Source organism: Leptonychotes weddellii, chromosome 6 (assembly GCF_054177405.1).
Source record: "Leptonychotes weddellii isolate Sample4059 chromosome 6, ASM5417740v2, whole genome shotgun sequence".
Lineage (NCBI taxonomy): Eukaryota > Metazoa > Chordata > Mammalia > Carnivora > Phocidae > Leptonychotes > Leptonychotes weddellii.
In genome coordinates, this window is record NC_138374.1 from 124,384,918 (window position 1) to 124,405,999 (window position 21,082).

Consider the following 21,082-nt stretch of genomic DNA (forward strand, 5'->3'; position numbering starts at 1 on the left):
GGGGGTGGGAGGGATGGGGTGGCTGGGTGATAGACATTGGGGAGGGTATGTGCTCTGGTAAGCGCTGTGAATTGTGCAAGACTGTTGAATCACAGATCTGTACCTCTGAAGCAAATAATATATTATATGTTAAAAAAAAAAAAGAAGAAGATAGCAGGAGGAGAAGAATGAAGGGGGGAAATCGGAGGGGGAGACGAACCATGAGAGACTATGGACTCTGAAAAACAAACTGAGGGTTCTAGAGGGGAGGGGGGTAAGGAGGATGGGTTAATCTGGTGATGGGTATTAAAGAGTACATGTTCTGCATGGAGTACTGGGTGTTATACGCAAACAATGAATCATGGAACAGTACATCAAAAACTAATGATGTAATGTATGGTGATTAACATAACATAATAAGAAAAATTAAAAACAAAAGAAGTGAGGTGTGTGTGTGTGTGTATGTGTGTGCATGTGCATCCAAATGCCCAAAGAAAATTGGAGAACACCATAAACAATATGATTCTTTTTATGTAAGGGAAACTATAAAAAGAAAGCAGAAATATTACAGATATTAAAATTAATAGTAGTTACTTTCATTGATGGAAATTTTATGCACCTTGGGCAAGTCATAAAGAAAGGATAAGTAGCCTTTGTAATATTCTGTCCTGTTAAAACTTTTTTCCAACAAAAGTATTTCTAATAATGGTCACTAAATTTTTATATTGTAAGGCCAAGTCCCAATGACATTAATTTCATCCATGAATGAATGAAGTCTTCCATAAATATTCCAGACAAAAAGAATCCTTCTCTCCTGTAAACTTTCGGTAAATATTTATATTTTTCACATTATATTTCTCTTTTTTTGTTTGTTTGCTTAGTTTGACATATATCTCCTACTATAGTAAAGGTCCTTGGTAATAGGACTCAGATTTCACAGTAGATATGAACATTTCTATCTATCTATTGATATATCTATCATCTATCAATCATCTACCTATCTCCATCTCCATATCTATATTTCCATACAACATGAATTGATTGTATAAAAATTTCTTCACTTTTGAGTCAATGCCTTCTTAGTTTACTCAATCAGCTTAATTTTCCATTTTAGAAAATTATGACTTGCAGTGCCCTGCTTGGAATATTCTTCCATATCAACCATCCATCCAAACTATCTCCAATTTTATCCTTCAAAATCTTACCATTTAAATACTCAAAAAGAGTTCATTATTCATTTCTAGTTTTACAGTGTTAGAAGGTATTTGTATATATTTTTTCTTATTGCACATCCATCAATCTTTGTATTTATTAAAATAGACAGTTTATGAGAATAAACTTCATGCAATTTTGTCTCTATTAAAATGGTGGGAGATCATTTCATCAAGTATTTTGTAAAGTCCTAAGAAAAAAATATTTGGTGGATTTTGTAGATGGAAGTCAGATTTTGTGGAGGGATTTTGCCACTTACAACATTATAGATATAAGATAGAGGGGAATACTGAAAAATCGTTATTACAATATGCAAATGTACTATGAGGAGAAAACAAAAGCTGAAGATGGCTTTATCTATACTCTATCAGTAAACAGGTTGCACAACACGAACCTCAATGTTGTCCCTATTGTCAGAAATGTGTTTTGTAACTCCTCACCTTAGGGAACAAAGTAGCCTAAATCAAATAACGAAGTAACAGGTAAATGGAACAGAAGCAATTGCATTAATAATCATATCCTTCCTAGATTATCTGTTTGTAAAGTCATCAACACCCCTTTATCAATGCAGACGCCTTTCTGTAGGATGATATCTAGAGGCAGTCTTTAAACAATGGAAGGAAATTACTGAGGGGAAGTGATTTAGGGGGTTAGAGAGAGCAGAGTGACAGGTATTTTCAAAATGGGATTGGCAAGTTGGCTTCCTGCAATTTAATGAAAATACCTGCCTAGGCCAAACCCCGTCTTTGGTTTGAGCTAAGTGTATTTCCTTTGGTGGTGATACAAGAAAGAGGAGGCAAATGATGAAGCAGGAATTACATGCCATAACCTCCCCAGAAATACTGCAGGCTTGTGGCCATAACTATATAAGGGGCTCTATGTAGTCCCGGAATGAAAAAGAACTATGTGTCTACATTCTATTTCTGTCCTTACAAATTTCTGATTTTTTTTTTGCAGCTATCTAAGAAAAATTTGATATTGTTGTTGTCTAAGCACATTTAAACTTCAGCTGAAATAACCGCCAAGTGATTCATGCCTATGTAGGTGAATATAACGATTGTATCTGGAGCCCCAGTGCGCCATTTTCATTTCACTTTAAATAAAAAACAAAATGTATCTATGTCAGTCAGTGCCCTTCTGCTGTACTCAGAGGTATCAAACAGGCTACAATTATGATTGTGAAGTGATTGTGTCACATTGGAGGAAGGTTTATTGCTTTTGAGTCTGCTAGGCGGTAACACATTCTGTTTCATATTACTCTTTATATCATTGTTTGGCTGTGACTAGAATAATCAAATGCCATCAAACGCTGTCAAATTCAATTTACAGTATTTTTCATTGAAGCGGGCTTTCTGCATTATATTTCCTGTTTTCCCTCTCTATAGCTGCCATGGAATAGTCACTGTAATCATGAGCTTTATTTACAAAACCAACAGACTGAAGCCACGTCCTGCTCTATAACAGATACTTTATTTCCCTTTATTCAGAATAGGAATTTGATGTGCTTTTCTCATACAATTAGCATTAAGTAGATGAAAGAAAACTATTCCAAGAGGATGGGCATTTTAGAGCCTGCACTAATGTGCTTAGCGTAAAATGTAAATTCGCATTAGCCATTTTTACGTGTTCGTGTGTATTTGAATCAGAAATATTATTCTTCAAATTAATGTTTGCTGAGAAGAAATTTGGCTTGCTCTTTTTTGGCCATGTAATTTACATAACCAGAAATGCAATAATACTTTCTCCTTTCATAATTTTCCTACAAACCCTTACTCATCACTGACCTGAATCAAAGGGTTTCAATACGTGAAGTTGCAAGAGGAGCCTGAACTAAGTTTCCCAACATATTCAAGGCATCGGACCAAACAGGGGAAGGTGTGAGGCCGATGGAGAGACTAACAGACCATGTGGGAGTAGGGGTGAGAGTCTGAGCAAGAATGTATTGTTCTCCGTTTGCCTAATGTAAATATGTGGCTTTTGGAATGGGGTTTTCAATCAGCAAATCCCTTATGTCTGCTGGTAGCTATCTTCCATAGCGTCTTTTCTCAGACAGTTATGGTCAGGAGGTTCTGTGTCTCCTCCACCCCCAATTCATACGCCAAATTCCAAATGCCCAAGGTGATGGTATTAGGAGGTGAGACATTTGGGAGGTGATTGGGATATGAGTGTGGAACCCTCATGATGGGATGAGTGTCCCTTCTAACGGAGACCCATGGAGCTCTCTATTGCTTCCGCCATAGTGAGGACACAATGAAATGACAGCTGTCTGTGAACCAGGAAGTGGACCCTCACCAAACATGGAATCTGTCAGCACCTTCACTTTGTATTTTCCCAACTTCCAGAGAAATAATGTGTGTTGTTTATAAGCCACCCAGTTTATGCCATTTTTGTTACAGCAGTCCGAAGGGACTAGAACAGAGAGCAAACTCTCAGTGGACAGGTTCTTTGCCTCCTTGATTCTCTTTCTGTTTTACTTTTGCCTTCTCTCCTCTCTTCCTCCTTCTCCCTCAAGGTTCCTCTGTAATTCTGTTTCCCCTTCTCTCTCTTTCTCTCCTTCCCATTCTCTCTTCTCCCTCTCTCCCTCTGCTTCTCCTCCTCATTATTCATTATTTATGTAAAGAAAATGTTAAATTAAAACTATGTCTGTGTGGATCAGGTGAAGACTGGATCTGTGAGTGCAATACCCTTCAACCCAAAGTGCCCATGGTCCCCCTGTCTCTTCCTCCTCTCTTCTCTTTCCCTCTATCCTCTCTTTCCTTCTTTTCTTCATTTTAGGGGGATATACTTAACAAATTCTGCACATCATGGTGAAAAGAAGCTGCATTACCATCTACTTCATGCCCAGAACCATCTAGCCAGCTGAGTGGGAGTTCCTTCCAACAGAAGGGGAATTACAGAGTTGAGCCATTCTTTCTGCAGATGGAAAGCACCCTGTTTTTTGAGGATGAAAAGCTTTTCCAAGCTCCACATAATAGGTGATGGGAAATATTAGAATTCTCATTGCACACCTGGTTCCTCCTCTGGAATGACTATGTTCTCTTGGTCGGTGAGCCTCCAGAGGACTGCTCTATGACTCAATCAGAGGTAAGGCTGATGTACACTATGAGGTCTTGTCTTTCAAGTAGGGCTCAGACAAAACTGTTACATGGTAGCTGTGGTTTTTTCCCCCCCCCGGATCATGTGTAAAAGCTTCCAGTACCAATCTCAGACCCTAGGAAGTGCTCTGAAAAGCACCAATTCCCATTTATTCGCTTACAGAAAAAGAAAATGTATTTGATTTTACAGTCCTGGAATAGTACACATTTTTAAATAATTTAAAATAACAGTAATAGTCAATGTTACCTGTGAAGAAAGTAGTTGATGATGACTCCATTTGGCTTTTCAGGTGGCATCCATTTAACCTCTATGCAAGCTGACCCCAGTGCCTTAAGAACCGGGGAATGTAGATCCATTGGGGCTGCTTCAAATGTTTTGACAAACGTCCTACTGCTAACTCCACAACTTCCTTGAAAAAAATTGAGTCCTTTAGTAATTTGTCAAGCAGGGAAAAGAACTACATATGCATTTAGAAGGATAAGGAGATCATGGAAATAATTTTAGCTGAACTTTTATATATGACCCTTGTACACATATTTTAGAACAGTACTATATAATATAATCTCTATATAATTTGAATGTATTTATATGTACACATATTTTATATTATATTTATATTATGTATATTTAAATAGAGAATCAGTTTTGAAAAATCCATTAAGTAACCACAAATTTATAGAGGCATAGATAAGAATGCTTATGCTTGTCTGAATTATGGTTTCTCTAGTTTATTACAGTTATTCTGCCAGAAAGTGATAATGTACTTGAATATCATAAGTGTGTATGACCTGCATATCTTGTATAGTCTTTTTTTTTTTTTTAAAGATTTTATTTATTTTTTAGAGAGCGAGCGAGAGAGAAACAGCATGAGAGGGGAGAGGGTCAGAGGGAGAAGCAGGCTCCCCGCTGAGCCGGGAGCCCGATGTGGGACTCGCTCCCAGGACCCTGGGATCATGACCTGAGCCGAAGGCAGACGCTTAACCATCTGAGCCACCCAGGCACCCCCATATCTTGTATAGTCTTAATAATATCTTATTTTTGCGAATATTTTAAAATAATGACCATCTCCCAACATGCAGGAATCAATTAATTTGAAGAATATTGTATCTCCATAGCATAGTTTTAGAGACATAGAGATGTAGAAGTTGATTTTGCATTTAAATAAAGAAAACTCTAGTTCAAAACCATTTCTATGTTGATTAGCTGAGGACTGAATCAGAAAAAACAGTATCCTTTAAAACAAAATGCCTTGGTTTAATTTGTAGAGAGAAGGGGGCAAACTGACTCACAATTTTGGAGATGAGACAAAGCAAAATCACAGATCCCTCATCCTAATCAACTCCATGGGAACTGATACTCATTTGGAAACAGAAGTTCCTAAGCACAAATAAGATAGGAGTTCCCACCACTCAAGTATAAGATTGGGACATTTCTTTAATTTAAAGTGGAACAACATGTTTTATACACCAATATGAGTTACACTTTTTCTTCTCTTATTAATATATGATGTAACATTTGGAGGGATGAAGGGACTGAGGGAGGCTCTTCCTTAAGACCATAGAGATGGATGATGATTTCATAGATCACTAGCCTAAGCCATGAAACTCAGGGTGACAGTCTGCATATATGAGATAGAGTTCAGGGAAGCACAGTAAAATACATAAGTGTAACTCAAATTCTAAATAATGTCTTCCCTCACCCCCAAATAAAACTTAAATAAACCAAAGTGAGTACCTTTTCTTTTTGAAATTTTCATAATACCTATTTTGTTTTATATTACCAATGATTCCTTTATATGATCTAGGCGTTTTTCCTTTAAAGGGCCTTATAAAACAAGACTTTGCAAAACCACCATTTTTTTTGTTTGTTTGTTTCCATTATGGTTCTTGGTGTACTTTATTCTCCTGCTGTCTAGCTAAGCAGCCCACACAGGACAGAAACGGGTAGCACTGAGGAATGATCAGATTTTTTTTCTCCCCAATATTCCTGCACCCTCCCTAAGCCCTGACCAACCCCTACCTATCAGGAATGTGCAAAACCACCATTTTAATATATTTAAATATTCATGATTTAATGTGCAGAAATGCATAATGCTTCACTCAATGCCAGGCTCTGATTTTTCTGGGTAAACAGTCCAGTACAAATAAGAAGTGAAATGTTAGTCTTTGTATTTGAATTGAGAATCTATTCCTTTTTAATGAATTTTTTCATAAAAATACTTTTTTTTTTTTTTTTAAATAAAAGCCCGGGACAAGTGTCTGAAAGACTTTCACCATTTTGACACGCTTGTATCCTTATCTCGTATTGTGTGAATGGAGCCAAATTTTCCAGAAGGATGCATTGATGATGACCAACAGAGGAGGTCAGAGGTGCTACACTTCCAGCATTGAGTAAGACATTGTACTCCACAGGCATTTTGGGGATGAGGATCCCTTTAAAGAGAGAGAGAGAGAAAACATATGTATGCTATACAGAATGGTCAATAAATGTTTGTCTTTTAAAAACAATGAATCTTTAACATTTTATAGCTTAAAGGTATATTATTGCTGAATATAGCAATTAATAACTGTATGAATGTATATTCCAAAAGTAAAAAAGTGTGTATCACCCATTTTCAAAAACAAATGAAGTACATATAATAGTTCTATTCAAAGGCATACTCTATGGGCAAATAAAAACGAAGGCATGTTTCACTTCTTAAAAAATATAAGGCAATTAGAAATGGTGTCATATATTTTTGCTAGGCTTACTTCCTCTTAAAGTACATAAAAAAAACCCACCAGTTTTGCTTGTGGCAATAATTTTTCTGTAGACATTGTGTATGCATCCAGTCTGACACAGATCCTTGACATAAGAGCCCATAAAGTATCCAAATCATAGTCTACCTAGAGAATTCCCAGTGCATTAATTAACGAGTTAGGACAGTCCACTCTGTCAGGGAGACTTATGGACCTAAATACATATGAAATTTGGGTTCAAAACTGTCATTTTTCACAAAGCTTCTGGAAGAAAGAAGGTCTTGTCAGTTTAGCCTCTTCACAATCTGTTCATATAATTAAATGCCTGTAAGTTTTATTTGGTCATGAACAACATGTACATTTTTTTTTCAAGGAGAGTATATGAGCCTTGAATGAAGAATATAATGGAATTTCTCATGAGACTTTCTCATTGATCTGATAGCTTATAACATTTGTGGGTTTAATTACTTACCTTTGTAGTACTTAAATAAGGTTATCTTTGCTATAGAAGCAATGAAATCTATAGCACAGGACTCAATAACCCTTTAGAAATGAGGTCTAAAAAAATGAAATCAAGGTTTGCTTTTTGTAGATATAGCCCCAATTGTATAAGAGGCGGAAGAGCCAGGACAAAGCAGAGATGCTTGGGATTTTGTGTAGGATAGATGAAAATAAGGACTCAACAAAGGATATATGGATCATAGTCAGAGGGACTGATCAGTTGTTTCCTTTAGAAAGATGCAATTATGCTGAACCCAGACTAAGAATTTTTATTTTAAATTAGATCATCCTGGTTAAATTATCTGTTGTATTTGTCCTAATGGCTTAAATTACTACTATTCTATCACTGATTCCTAAATTCCTATCTCCGGCTTTTTATCTCTCTTGCATTCCAGATTCTATTTTCAGCAGCCTACTTCACAGAAACCTCAATCTCAACAGGTCCAGAGCATAGTCACTACATTTTCCACTCCCAAACCTGTTCTTCTTGGGTCTCCTTTCCATTTTCCTATGCCAGAGGCCTTAGAGTAAACCCTTATGCATTCCAGTTGCATGCAAGACAGTGTACTCCATAAAGTCAGGGGGCTCTGTTCTCCCCAGTGTAGTTCCAGTGCCTAGAGTTTAGCACATATTTGCAGCTCAATAAACGTTGGTTTGAATGAATGAATGAAATCTCAGAACAATATTGTAAAGCAAATGTTAGTACGTTTTTTTAAGATGAGAAAACTAAGCAATTTGTTCCAGATTGCACATTGGTTACTTGGGGTAGTCAGACTTGAACTCAGGTCCATCTGATACCAAAGCTTAACTCTCTGTATTTATGCTCTCTCTTGGTAATGGAGACTTGGATTAGGACAACAGGGGGAAAATGAGAGGATAATTTTGAGACAACATGGGTAGCCGGGCAGAACAGGTATTGGACACTGATTAGGGGGAAAAAAAGGTGATGGAAAAATTAGAATTCCCACTGACGGAACTAAATTATAGGTGAATATTTGAAGTTCTGAAGGGCAGATTTCTGAAACTGAAATACACATATCCTACACGCTTGTGGACTTTTGTTGAAGGATTTTCAAAGACAAGGATAAACATGGTACCTCTTCCTAGAATGCCAGTTTGACCTGTAAAATTTGGGAAATGCAAGCCTTCCTTGCCTGAGCAAACCAGCAGAATCCCACTTTTCCTTGTTCACAAAAATTTGGTATGGATTTTTCTTCCTAAAAAGCCTCAGACTAGGAAACTAGATGGGTACCGAGTGATCCGAAGTTTGACTAGTCAGTTGTTTTAACTCTATAGTCACCTCAGAACTAACTAAATGACAGCAGAAGTTTATGCTGACATAATCAGTGTGTTGAACAAGTACAAGTCCTATTCATGATGCAATCAAAACACCACTTAATTTGAGTTGCTCAGTATTGCTTTAAAATGAATTCATCATGGGTAATCTTCTGTAGACACAGGATGAAAATTTGACTGGGCCCACACTTCTGCTGAATCTCAGGTAATAGACATTTCTATGTTATTTTTTTTCCATGAAGAAAAAAAGATGTGACAAAGATTAATGCCTAGAAAATGTAAATAAATCTATTTTTCTCTTTAATGGTATAGTGAATACACATACTGGGCTTATTTAGAAGATATTCTTTGAGGCCTAATTCTCAGCTGTAAGACAAAACTGGGAATGTTTTTACTGCTCCCAACAAGACTGCTATAGTTAAAATTAAGTTTGAGAGTTAGATAAAGAGCGTTGATTATAGGGACCATTTGAAACTCTTAGTACATTAATGAGTGAGGAAAACCTATGTACTATATTAGAGGTAAAATAAAGACCAGTATAATCAGGCTTTTATTTCCCCACTAAAAATGTTCTTTAGAGATTGTTGTTTGAGGTAGTAAAAGAGAATGAAGAGTGGATCAGGGACTTTCTCAGTTTGTAGTTTGACCTGTCATCAGGACGATATGCTTATGGAAATTTCCATCCACAGTGTCTTGGAATGTCACAGTATTCACCTCCCATTTTGGGCATTTTTCCTTATTGTTACCCTGACATAGTCTGTAAAGCGGGGGGGGGGTAGTTTGCTGTTTGTACCCACATATTTATAACAAAATGAAGACAGAAAGAATTGCCTGGACATTGACCTTGTTATTGGGGTCAGCTTTCTCCAGAGTGACCTAATATCAAAATATAGCAGCATATCACTCTTTATCCAAGGAGATTAGTAAAAAAAATTCCCCTAATGATAAATTATGAAATACATTATTTTTTGGATGAAGACAAACACATTGGAATACAATGGCAAATTTGTATGAGTTTTTTTTTTTTTTAAAGATTTCATTAATTTGACACAGAGAGAGAGAGACACAGTGAGAGAGGGAACACAAGCAGGGGGAGTGGGAGAGGGAGAAGCAGGCTCCCTGCTGAGCAGGGAGCCCGATGCAGGGCTCGATCTCAGGACCCCAGGATCATGACCTGAGCTGAAGGCAGATGTTTAACAACTGAGCCACCCAGGCGCCCCAAATTTGTATGAGTTTTTAAGCTAAAAAGCAAGACCTTAAAGAAATTGCAAGCTTATGGTGATTGCTTTGGGCAGTTTCTAGACCTCCTGGGATTGATTGCATGTTCATTCTGTCTTCTCTGTTTCTGGGATAGATTTTACAGAAAAGTTTAGCAAACACACATTTTAAAAATATTCTATCATTTTTGTTGAACTAGGTAAACCACAGAATGGAGTCAGGCAGATCAAATCCCTTCTCTGCCCTTATTTGTTGTAAATTACTTAACCTCTATGAATGCTGGTCTCTTCATCTGTAAAATGATGATACTAATAGCCACCTCATAAAGAGCTGTAAGGATTAAATTAGAAAATGCATGTAAAATATTTTAGTACATTCCTGAGACATAGAAAGTGCTGAATTAATGATAGACATCTCAGCAAATCAAAATGAAATGGAACAAAATGGAAAAAAAACCCCACATCTATGACACTATTTTATGTGCCTCAAATACTCTGAACCCACCTTTTTAAATAAAGTTTCTATTCTAATTACAAATAAATGTTACATTCATTTAAGTAAATCTTTTTATAACAATATTCTAATCTAGTTTGGTTTTTTTATGAATACTTGGATATGATCAAGTTGTATTCTTATGAAGATATTTTTCATTGCTAGCAGTAATTTAGAAATGATCTTCCCTTCAATTCATCTGAGATTGCGCTTTACTGAATGTCTTCCTCTGTACCTACTGGTCTGTTTCCAGTAACTTCTCTGCTTAGAAGGACAGGATTCCTAGGGGGTCAGGGAACAAAACTGTGCTTCTGCTACATTTCAAATATAGACATAATCTTGACCTAGGTTTCAACATGGCTAGTCAAGGCACGAACCTGGAAAATGTATTTTTTACATCTTGGCTAATTGGAAATAAATGTCCTTTATATATATCTATGAGGTGTTGAAAGAGAAAATGCTCCTTGAAGCTGTGAGCATGTCAAACAATGATATGTATTTAGGAAAGAGGGCCCCTCCACTGTCATAATTTACAGGACTGTGACATGAAAGGCTCTTGTGTTCCTGCAAACCCTACACCATCTGCAATGAGTCTGAAACAACCTAGCCCCCTGGTATTCTGATGACTAAATGAAATGAAATGGGCATATTTGTTAAAGTCAGCTGGGAAGCCACGCGACTTGGTTAGTTCCCGAGTTCATAAATTTATGTCAGAGGAAGAGGAGCAGTGGAAGCTCAAGTGAACCAATTTACCCTAAGTGCAAATGGCAGTTTTGTTATTTGGTGTCAAAGTTACCAGTCCCACAATGACAAGCTGCCATAACACATTTTCTTGTTCACTAAAGAACAAGGATTTCGTTGGTTAATATTCCTTGCAATGCTCCTTTTCATAATTTACAACAACTAGATGCTGATAGGTTATTTAACATTTATGAAGTTAAGATGTAATCAGAAAAACCCTGATTATCTTTACAAATAAAAAAGTTAAATTATTCAACTTTTTTTTTTTCTCTGTGGCTTCATTTCACAGCAGGTGCATACTTTACAATGGGACAAGTCAATCAAATAATCCTTTTTTAAAATCTTTTTTTAGGAGCTGGAGCAGGAACAATTCTAAGAGGAAAACTATTAATTCGGTTTGATAGCTGCATTTGCTTCAAAACACTGGTCGCACTTAATGTAATGCTTTGAACAAATCTGCCGAAATTCTTTGTTGCATAGGTAGGCATATCTTGGTTATACCCTTTTGAGGGTTTGGAAGTGAAACAAGACTCTCTTAAACACACATCCATACCAACTGTATGGAAATTTTACATAAGTTTTTATAATAGTTGTCATTTTATGCCCTTTCTACCCTAATAGATAGTAGGGTTCATGACAGAGAGGACAATGTCTTATTCTTCTTTATAACCCTCAGGGTATCTAGCATTATACCTTGCCCCTGCGTGGGACTCAGCAAATATTTTCATGTTCGTTAAAATGAATAGATGATTCAATATACCCAAAGGCTAATGAATTATAGCTCATGAAATTTTAAGATACAAACAAAACACTCCTACTGGGTTACTGGCTGGGCTGCTGTCAAATTACATTGTCCTCATTCATATTTGCTATATTTATAGCAAAATTATTTTTCAGTTTCTGAACTGGATCATAGTAGAACTTAGAAAAAAAATCATTTGCTTTCTGCACTGTTTACGTAGAAGAACAGTGAGAAAATAGCACAGTGATTTTGACCATAGAATTTGGAGTCAGATGCATTGTGGGTTGGCTCCAACACCTTTGTGATAAATAACCTAGACAAAATAACAAAATAATATATAAATTGACTTGTTCTCATTAGTAAAATGGGCAAAGCAATAGAACATACAATATGAGGTTGTTAAAAGCATTAAATGAGATACATATTAATCTCTTAGAAAAATGCCTAGTACATATTAGAACTCAATAAAATAAATTCATTAAATAACCAAAGCAAAGGCAACAAAATAAATCGACAAGTGGGACACATCAGACTGAAAGGCTTCTGTAAAGCAAAGGAAACCATGAAAATGGAAAGGCAACCTATGGAATGGGAGCAGATATTTGCAAACCATTTATCTAATAAGGGGCTAATATCCAAAATATACAAGGAACTCATGCCACTCAATAGCAATAAAACAAATGACCCAATTAAAAAATGGACAAAGGCTATAAATAGACCTTTTTTTTCCCCAATAAAGACAGACAAATGGCTAACAGGTACATGAAAATGTGCTCAACATCCTTAATCACCAGGGAAATGCAAATCAAAAACCACAATGAGATATCACCTCATACATCGTAGGATGACTATTATTAAAAAGACAAGAGATCACAAATTCTGGTGAGAATGCAGAGAAAAAAGACTGTTTGTACACTGTTGGTGGGAATGGAAACTCATATTGCCAGTGCCAGTTTACTATGGAAAACAGTATGGAGGTTCCTCAAGAAATTAAAAATAGAACTACTCTATGATCCAGAAAACCTACTTCTGAGTATGTAACCTAAGGAAATGAGATCATTATCTCACAGAGCTATCTATACTCTCATGTTCATTGCAATATTATTCACAATAGCCAAGGTATGGAAACAACTGAAGTGCCTATCAATGGATGGATGAATAAAGAAAATGTAGTATCCATGCAATGGAATATTATTCAGCCTTAAAAAAGAAGAAAATACTGCCATTTGCAACAACATGGATGAACCTGGAGGGCATTATGCTAAGTGAAATAGCCAGACACAGACAATAACTTTATGGTATTATTATTTATGTGTGGAATCTTAAAAAAAAAAATTGAACTCATAGAAACAGAGTGGAATGGTGGCTGCCAGAGGCTGGAGGATGGGGGAAATAGGGAGAAGTTGGTAAAAAGGTACAAACTTTCAGTTTGTGAGATGAGTAAGGTCTGAGGATCTAAAGTATAACATGGTGACTGCAGTTCATAGTACTGTATTGTATAATTGAAATTTGCTAAGAGAGTAGAACTTGTGTTCTCACCAAAAAGACAAAAAATAAATATGCGACATGATGTTAGCATTAATTAACTTGAGGGTGGAAATTCTTTTGCAATTACATATGTCAAATCATCACGTTGTAATCTTTAAATATATTATAATTTTGTTTGTCAACTATACCTCAATACAGCTGAAAAAAGATTTATTACTATGTTAAATAAAACATAAATCATTGAAATGAATTTTACACTTTCTTCTGAAATTCAGCACTACTGTCACTTGGTTTTTGCACTTAGAAAGAAAATTTAAAGTACTGTCAAAGTTGAATCATCCCAGTTAATGCAAAGTAAATTTTTTAGAGAGCTTAATGCCAGTTTTGACTTTAAATGGATATTATCTGATCTAATACACTGCAGTTGATGAGCTTACTGAACACCAAGATGCTTAATGTCTATAGATAGGCCATATTGTGGCTAACTACCCCTTAATCAAAAATTGGTTAATAAAAAGCAATTTTATTCCTAACCAATATATTTTTTTTATTCCTAAGCAATATTAATTGAAATGATTTCTCAGAAGAACTGTTGCTAATTGTTTTCTTTAATGGACTAAGAGATAACTATGAATGGACACACACCAGTACTTTGATATTATGCATTAAACCTAAATAACTCACCATCTTTAGTGAGGAAAGTGTGTTGAATGCAATGACATTGTTAATTAGAACATGCTGAAGGGCTAGAACAATTCAAAATACAGTCATCACCTTGATAAATTAGAAAGACTCATTATTACCTTCAGAGTTTAAATAATTTTGAGTGGATTCTGAAACAGCAGGAATATCTCTATTCTTATCCTGAGTAAACCATTTATGTTCCAGGAACTATTTCCTTCTTAATTTTCTATAATTTTTCCATTCCTTCACTCTATTTAATACAAATGTGTAAGTCCTGACCTGAGGTTGAGAGCTGTTACAAGGCGAGAAGGAATGTTTAGAAATCAACTAGTGGGACTGCTGTCTATAGCTTGAATAATAATAGCCAGCATCCAGGCAGTGTCCACTAAATGTTTACTATGCTACCTCACCGACTTCACATAAAAGCGATGCAGGGTAGGCATTTGATACCCCATTTCACAGATGAGAAAACTCAAGTTCAGAGACACTGTGGAACTTGCCCAAGGTCGCAGGGAAACTAAATGGTGGAGCCCATTCCACCTAGAAACCAGTATTCCCTTTACAGAAGTAAGTGAAATTATGCATCCATAAGATGACATATAATATTTGGAAGATACGTGTATGTGTCCTGTTTGTCTCTAAAGAAGAAATATGTATTTGTGTGTGTGTGTGTACGTGTGTGTGTATGTGTGTTTAAGGTTGAGTTAGTGTGGAGAGAGGGATAGGCTTCTATAAGAAATCAAGTGTTTGAATAATTTTAAGCAGCAGAAAATCCAAAATTTATTTATATATTTGCTTCAATGATAAATTTTAGAAACTTACTACTCTGTTCTTTCATTAATTCAGCAAACATTTTAAAAGGATATGTTGTTTATGCATCATCTGATTTGAAGGTACAAATGATACACAAAAGAGTAGAAATCTTGATTTTCTAGAGCTTGAAGTGTCTTGATAATCTTACAAGTGACATTTATCAAGTAATAACAAGCTAAAGTGAACCAGGGTTTACCTGGAAAGTAAGAGAATGTCTACTGAGGCTTTAAAACAGTCCTTGAATATTCTTTTTGTGGATATTTGTTTGAGAAATGACTCCCTCTCGCACCTAATTAAAATCTTTTGGCACTTGGAATCTGATTTTGCTAAGTCATGCCTTTTCTTTCTGGACTTCTGGATGGATAGGCAAAGCCTTCTGGTTACTAGCTCCTTCATGACACAGGAGATAACTGTTGTCGGGTAGATATTTTCCCTTCAGGGGCTCACCATTTTCCACAATTAATTTTTCCGGTCTTGGCATGCCCAACAAATCATTCTTCCACAATCATTTGGTATTCGCCGATACTTAGCTCTGTTTCTTGGCTCTCTGGGCTACTATTTCGAAAGGCATAGTTGTTGTATCACAAATCCCAAAAAAGTGGGTAATAAATAAAAAGCTTGATTTGGATTTAATAGTTAAGCCAAAGACATGTAGAGATTGCTCTTATAAGGCAGTAGTTGAGAAAAGACCTGAATTTGACTCTTGGCTTTGCTGTGTAACCTTGAGTATATTATATCACTACTTTGAGGTTCAAATCTCTTATCTTAATATGGAAATAATGATATTACTTGTATCCCAGGGTTTGTATGAGTATTAACTCAGGTAACGCAGGGAAAGTGCTTATTAAAGTGTTTGGCTTATACTAGAAATTTAACAAATGGCAAATATAAACAAGTGATATTAATGAATATAAGTGGTATTTGCCAATAGTATTCCAATTATGCTTCCTCTGAATATTCTCACACATCCCCTGGAACTCACTTCCTTTTCTGATACGATTTATAAACATGTAATAAGAATTAATTTATAGATATCATTGAAATAATAATTTATAAACTGAAAGCCCACTTAATTGCCTAGGTAATTTTCTGTTGCTAAGCAACAACATGGACATTTTTTTCTCCCAGCAACTTACCTGCATAAAGTCACTGTATTCACACTGACCACAAAACAAAATACATGTGAAAAAAACCCAGTTAATTTAACCACTATTTTGGGTTTGGACATTCAAGAGAAAGTGGTTTGAGTCATGTTTTCAAAGAAATATTGTAATTGACCACTTTTGCTTGGTTTATGTAATTCATGATTACTAAATTTAGAGCACATCGAAACCATCTGGGAAGCTTTAAAAAAAAAAATAAAATCTAGATTTCTTGACTCCATCCCAGGAGATTCTGATTCCGTAAACTTGGGATTGACAACCAGTCTTTGCAAAAGTTTTCCAGGTGATTCTAATGTTTGTTCAGGTTTGGGAACTAGAGGTATGGACTGTTTGGCCCAATTTTCAGCTCTGCTTATGATGTAATCATTTTGTAATGGCAGGGGAGTATGATGAATACCTTGAAAGCTCTTGACTGTGAGCAAATAAACAGCCTCTGGTTATAACAAGTTTGTTTTCTTTCTGTTTAAAATATATATTTGTGACTATTCAGGAACAGAAAAATGTTTTTATTATCCAAATCAAAACACAGCATGAGGTACTTTCCAATAAAATCAACTGTAGATTATACACAAGTCAAAATCATCTGCCTGTTTACAGAGTTCAAAATCCTTCTAGGCACCAGGAAAAAAGTTTAAGATTTTAATCTTTCCATATATTACAGGGTTTCTGTAATGGATTTTGTGCATCTGAAACTAAAAGATTGACAGGTCTGGATATTATAGATTTATTAACCATTGGTTACATGGTCAGAGTTAGTGTGTGAAGCATTTCTACAATCCTCCTGAGGCTGCACTCGAGTGAACAATTTCTACAAAGCCTGAGGTAGACAAGAGTTAAGGTTACATTAAACAAGCGGAAGTTGTGTTTTATTTCACAGTGATCCTTTTCTAAGTATAAACATTATACACTGAGCATAAAAATACGATGTTGAACTCAAAGAAAAATATGACAAAATGCTGGGAAATTCAAAAGAAGTCTTAAACATTTACAAATGCAATCCTGCAGTGCACCGTTTTATCATTTTGAAAATGGGGCCCTTGGCACCCAGCAAAGGCTGGAGCAAATACATTTTAAAAATAAATAATTGAAGGCAAAAATAATTCTCCCAAAATAATCATCACTATTTATAGAATATTATACAGAGTCAGTGTATGCCACTTATATAAATTACCTCGTTTAATCTTTACAACCACCCAAATGTATGTACTACTATTGTCTCTATTTTACAGCTGCACTGAACAGAGACTCAGGGAGGAAAACTGACTTGTTTATGTCAGCTAACAGGTGGCACAATTGGGATACAAATCCTGGTTTTCTCTTTCATCTGACATCCGTTGTCTTAAAGGAAAGCTATCTTCAAATTAGCAATGGCAATTTATGTGTATAATAATGTTAAAATGACAAGTGATTGATAGGCCATGGAACTTCCTGATCACATGGCTAGGAAATCACCAATTTTGCTTATCATCTTGGACTTTCTCTTATTGTTCTTTGAGAATTTGGACCGTAGAAGACCCTGGTCCGAGTCTGAGAAATCTCTGGTTAATAGGCAAAATCCGGTCTCAGACTGGCTCTTTTCTGCCTCATTTTACTTGACGTCACAGAAGCACTATGGCACTACAAAGACGCCAAGGAGAAAGACGCTCTAAGATGGCAAGATAGCAATGCTACTCCATGCAAGTAGAAATTGATTCTGTAAAGAGATATGCAAGTTTGTACATTTTCCACAGCAGAAGATATGGGTTTTCTTCCCCTGAAATTAAGAATGGAGTTCAAGAAGATCTACGCTCCTAAGACTGAGGTAAGGATTATAGGGCTTTATGACACAGACTGGCACTAGAGATCATTCCTTTGTTTTAATTTAAAGGGCTGTGTATTCATTTTAAAAACAAAGGTGGATGGAATCATTTATATTTAATATCTTAGAGAGGCTTACATTTTTCTTTGCTTATAAAGCTCTTGATAAATTTTCTCCTGTGAATTTGACCAAATTAAGACCCTGTTTTTGCTTTTGATCTCAGATTATGACATCACAAGGATGTTAGTTTATGAGAACTTAAGTTTTATATATTAGGCCTCTTTGTTACCTTCTTGACTCTATTACCTGTTTGTTTGCTTGTTTAGTTTTTATTTTGATTCCAGTTAGTTAACACAGTGAGTTTCAGGTGTACGATATAGTGATTCAACAATTCCATACATCACCCAGTGCTCATCACAGCAAGTGTACTCCTTAATTCCCATCTCCTATTTAACCCATGCCCCCCACCTGCTCACCCTCTGGTAACCATCAGTTTATTGTCTGTAGTTAAGAGTCTGTTTCTTGGTTTGTCTCTCTTTTTGCTAGTTTGTTTTGTTTCTTAAATTCTACATATGAGTGAGAGCATATGGCATTTGTCTTTCTCTGACTTAATTCACTTAACATTATACTCTCTAGCTCCATCCATGTCATTGCAAATGGCAAGATTCATTCTTTTTTTACGGATGAATAATATTCCAATACATATATATACACATCTTCTTTATCCATTCATCAATTGATGGACACTTGGGCTGCTTCCGTATTTGATTATTGTAAATAATGCTGCTATATAAACATAGGGGCATATGTATTCCTTTGAATTAATGTGTTTTTTTAATTCTTTGGGTGAATACCCAGTAGTGTGAATGATCGATCATAGGGTAGTTCTATTTTTAACTTAAGGAAACTCCATACTGTTTTCCTCAGTGGCTGCACCAGTTTGCATTTCCACTAACAGTGCAAGAGGGTTCCCCTTTCTCCACATCCTCACCACCTGTTGTTTCTTGTGTTTTTGATTTTAGCCACTCTGACAGGTGTCAGATGATAGCTACATTGTAGTTTTGATTTGCATTTCTCTGATGCTCAATGATGAAGAGCATCTTTTCATGTGTCTGTTGGTCATCTGTATGTCTTCTTTGGAGAAATATCTGTTCATATCTTCTTCCCATTTTTTAATCGAATTATTTGTTTTTTGGGTGTTGGGTTTTATAAGTTCTTTATATATTTTGGACACTAACCTTTTATCAGATATAGAAGTTACTGCTTGTGCTCTCTTCTTGGATTTTTGACTCCAGATCTCACATTTAGGACTTTAATGCATTTTGAATTTATTTTTCTGTATGGTATAAGACAGTGGTCCAGTTCCATTCTTTGCTTGTTGCTGTCCAGTCTTCCCAACACCATTTGTTGAAGGGATTGTCTTTTTCCCATTGGATAGTCTTTCCTGCTTTGTCGAAGATTAATTGACCATATAATTGTGGGTTTTTTTTTTTTCTGGGTTTTCGATTCTGTTCTATTGATCTATGTTCCAGTACCATACTGTTTTGATTACTACACCTTTGTAATGTAACTTGAAGACTGGAAATGTGATGCCTCCCGCTTTGACTATTCAGTCTTTGGTGGTTCCATACAAACTTTAGGATTGTTTCTTCTAGTTCTGTGAAAAATGCTGTTGGCATTTTGATAGGGATCGCTTTGAATGTGTAGAATTGCTTTGGATAGTATAGACATTTTAACACTATTTGTTCTTCCAATCCATGGGCATGGAGAGTTTTTCCATTTCTTTGTGTCATCTTCAACTTCTTTCACCACCGTTTTACAGTTTCCAGAATACAGGTCTTCTTTTCGGTTATGTTTATTCTTAGGTATCTTATTATTTTGGGTGCAATTGTAAATGGCATTGTTTTCTTTATTCCTCTGTCTGCTGCTTCATTATTGGTGCATAGAAATGCAACAGATTGCTGTACACTGATTTTGTATCTTGCAAACTTTACTGAATTCATTTTTCAGTTGTAGCAGTTTTTGGTGGAGTCTTTCAGGTTTTCTATATATAGTATCATGTCATCTGCAAATAATGAAAGCTTTACGTCTTCCTTAGAGATTTGGATGCCTTTTATTTCTTTTTGTTGTCTGACTGTTGTGGCCAGGACTTCCAGTATTATGTTGAATAAAAGTGGTGAGAGTGGACATCTTTGTCTTGTTCCTGACTTTAGGGGAAAAGCTCTCAGTTTTTCTCAAGTATGATGTTTGCTGTGGGTTTTTCATATATGGCCATTATTATGTTGAGGTATGTTTCCTCAATACCCACTTTGTTGAGGGTTTTTATCATGAATGGGTGTTGTACTTTTTCAAATGCTTTTTCTGCATCTATTGTAATGATCATATGGTGCTTATCCTTTCTCTTATTGATATGATATATCAATTTGGTTGATTTGTGAATATTGAATCACCCTTGCAACCCAGGAATAAATCCCACTTGATCGTGGTGAATGATTTTTTTTAATGTATTGTTGCATTTAGTTTGCTAGTATTTTGTTGAAGATTTTTGCATCTATGTTCATTAGAGATATTGGCCTGTAGTTCTCTTTTTTGTGGTGATTTTATCTGATTTTGGTGATGCTGGCCTCATAGAATGAATTTGGAAGTTTTCTTTCCTTTTCTATATTACCTACTTTGACTGAGATAATTGTTCAAGTAAATGAAAAATATATCTTTGCTAATTATTTTATGGAATGGATCTGCTGATGGCCAACATGGATGCTAGCCTATTGTTTTCAGTGCATGTTGAACTGTAGCTAAACTTATTCTGATGGAGATAATAGAAATTTGTGTCATTTTTATCTAAAAACTAGATATTAGAGATAAAATCCATTTGAAGTGAATTTAGCACCTTAATAGATTTTAAATTTTACTGAAACAGCATTTCCATACTTTCCTTATGTTAAAAGACAGAGCAAAGAGATTTTACTTTAATCCTTACTCCATGGTGTTAAGCAATCAGATTTGTACCTGAGGATGATGCTTACATCAAAATATAATAATGCACTAAACCATAAAAGTAACCCACTAGTGACTAAATGGTACAGTGGAGGTTATATAGCTTAGAGGGGCAAAATTCAAC

The 21,082-nt window shown here is 35.6% G+C and overlaps 1 protein-coding gene across 1 annotated transcript in view; it reads right to left on the reverse strand.

Annotated features, from left to right (window-relative positions):
- The window catches only part of USH2A (usherin), a 602,856-nt gene that overhangs the window by 95,563 nt on the left and 486,211 nt on the right, over positions 1-21,082 (reverse strand). The window contains exons 48-49 of the mRNA XM_081823209.1: positions 6,561-6,719; positions 4,534-4,696 (exon numbers count right to left, since the gene is read on the reverse strand). Of these exons, the coding sequence (XP_081679335.1) occupies positions 4,534-4,696; positions 6,561-6,719 (322 nt within the window). The remainder of the gene's footprint in view (positions 1-4,533; positions 4,697-6,560; positions 6,720-21,082) is intronic.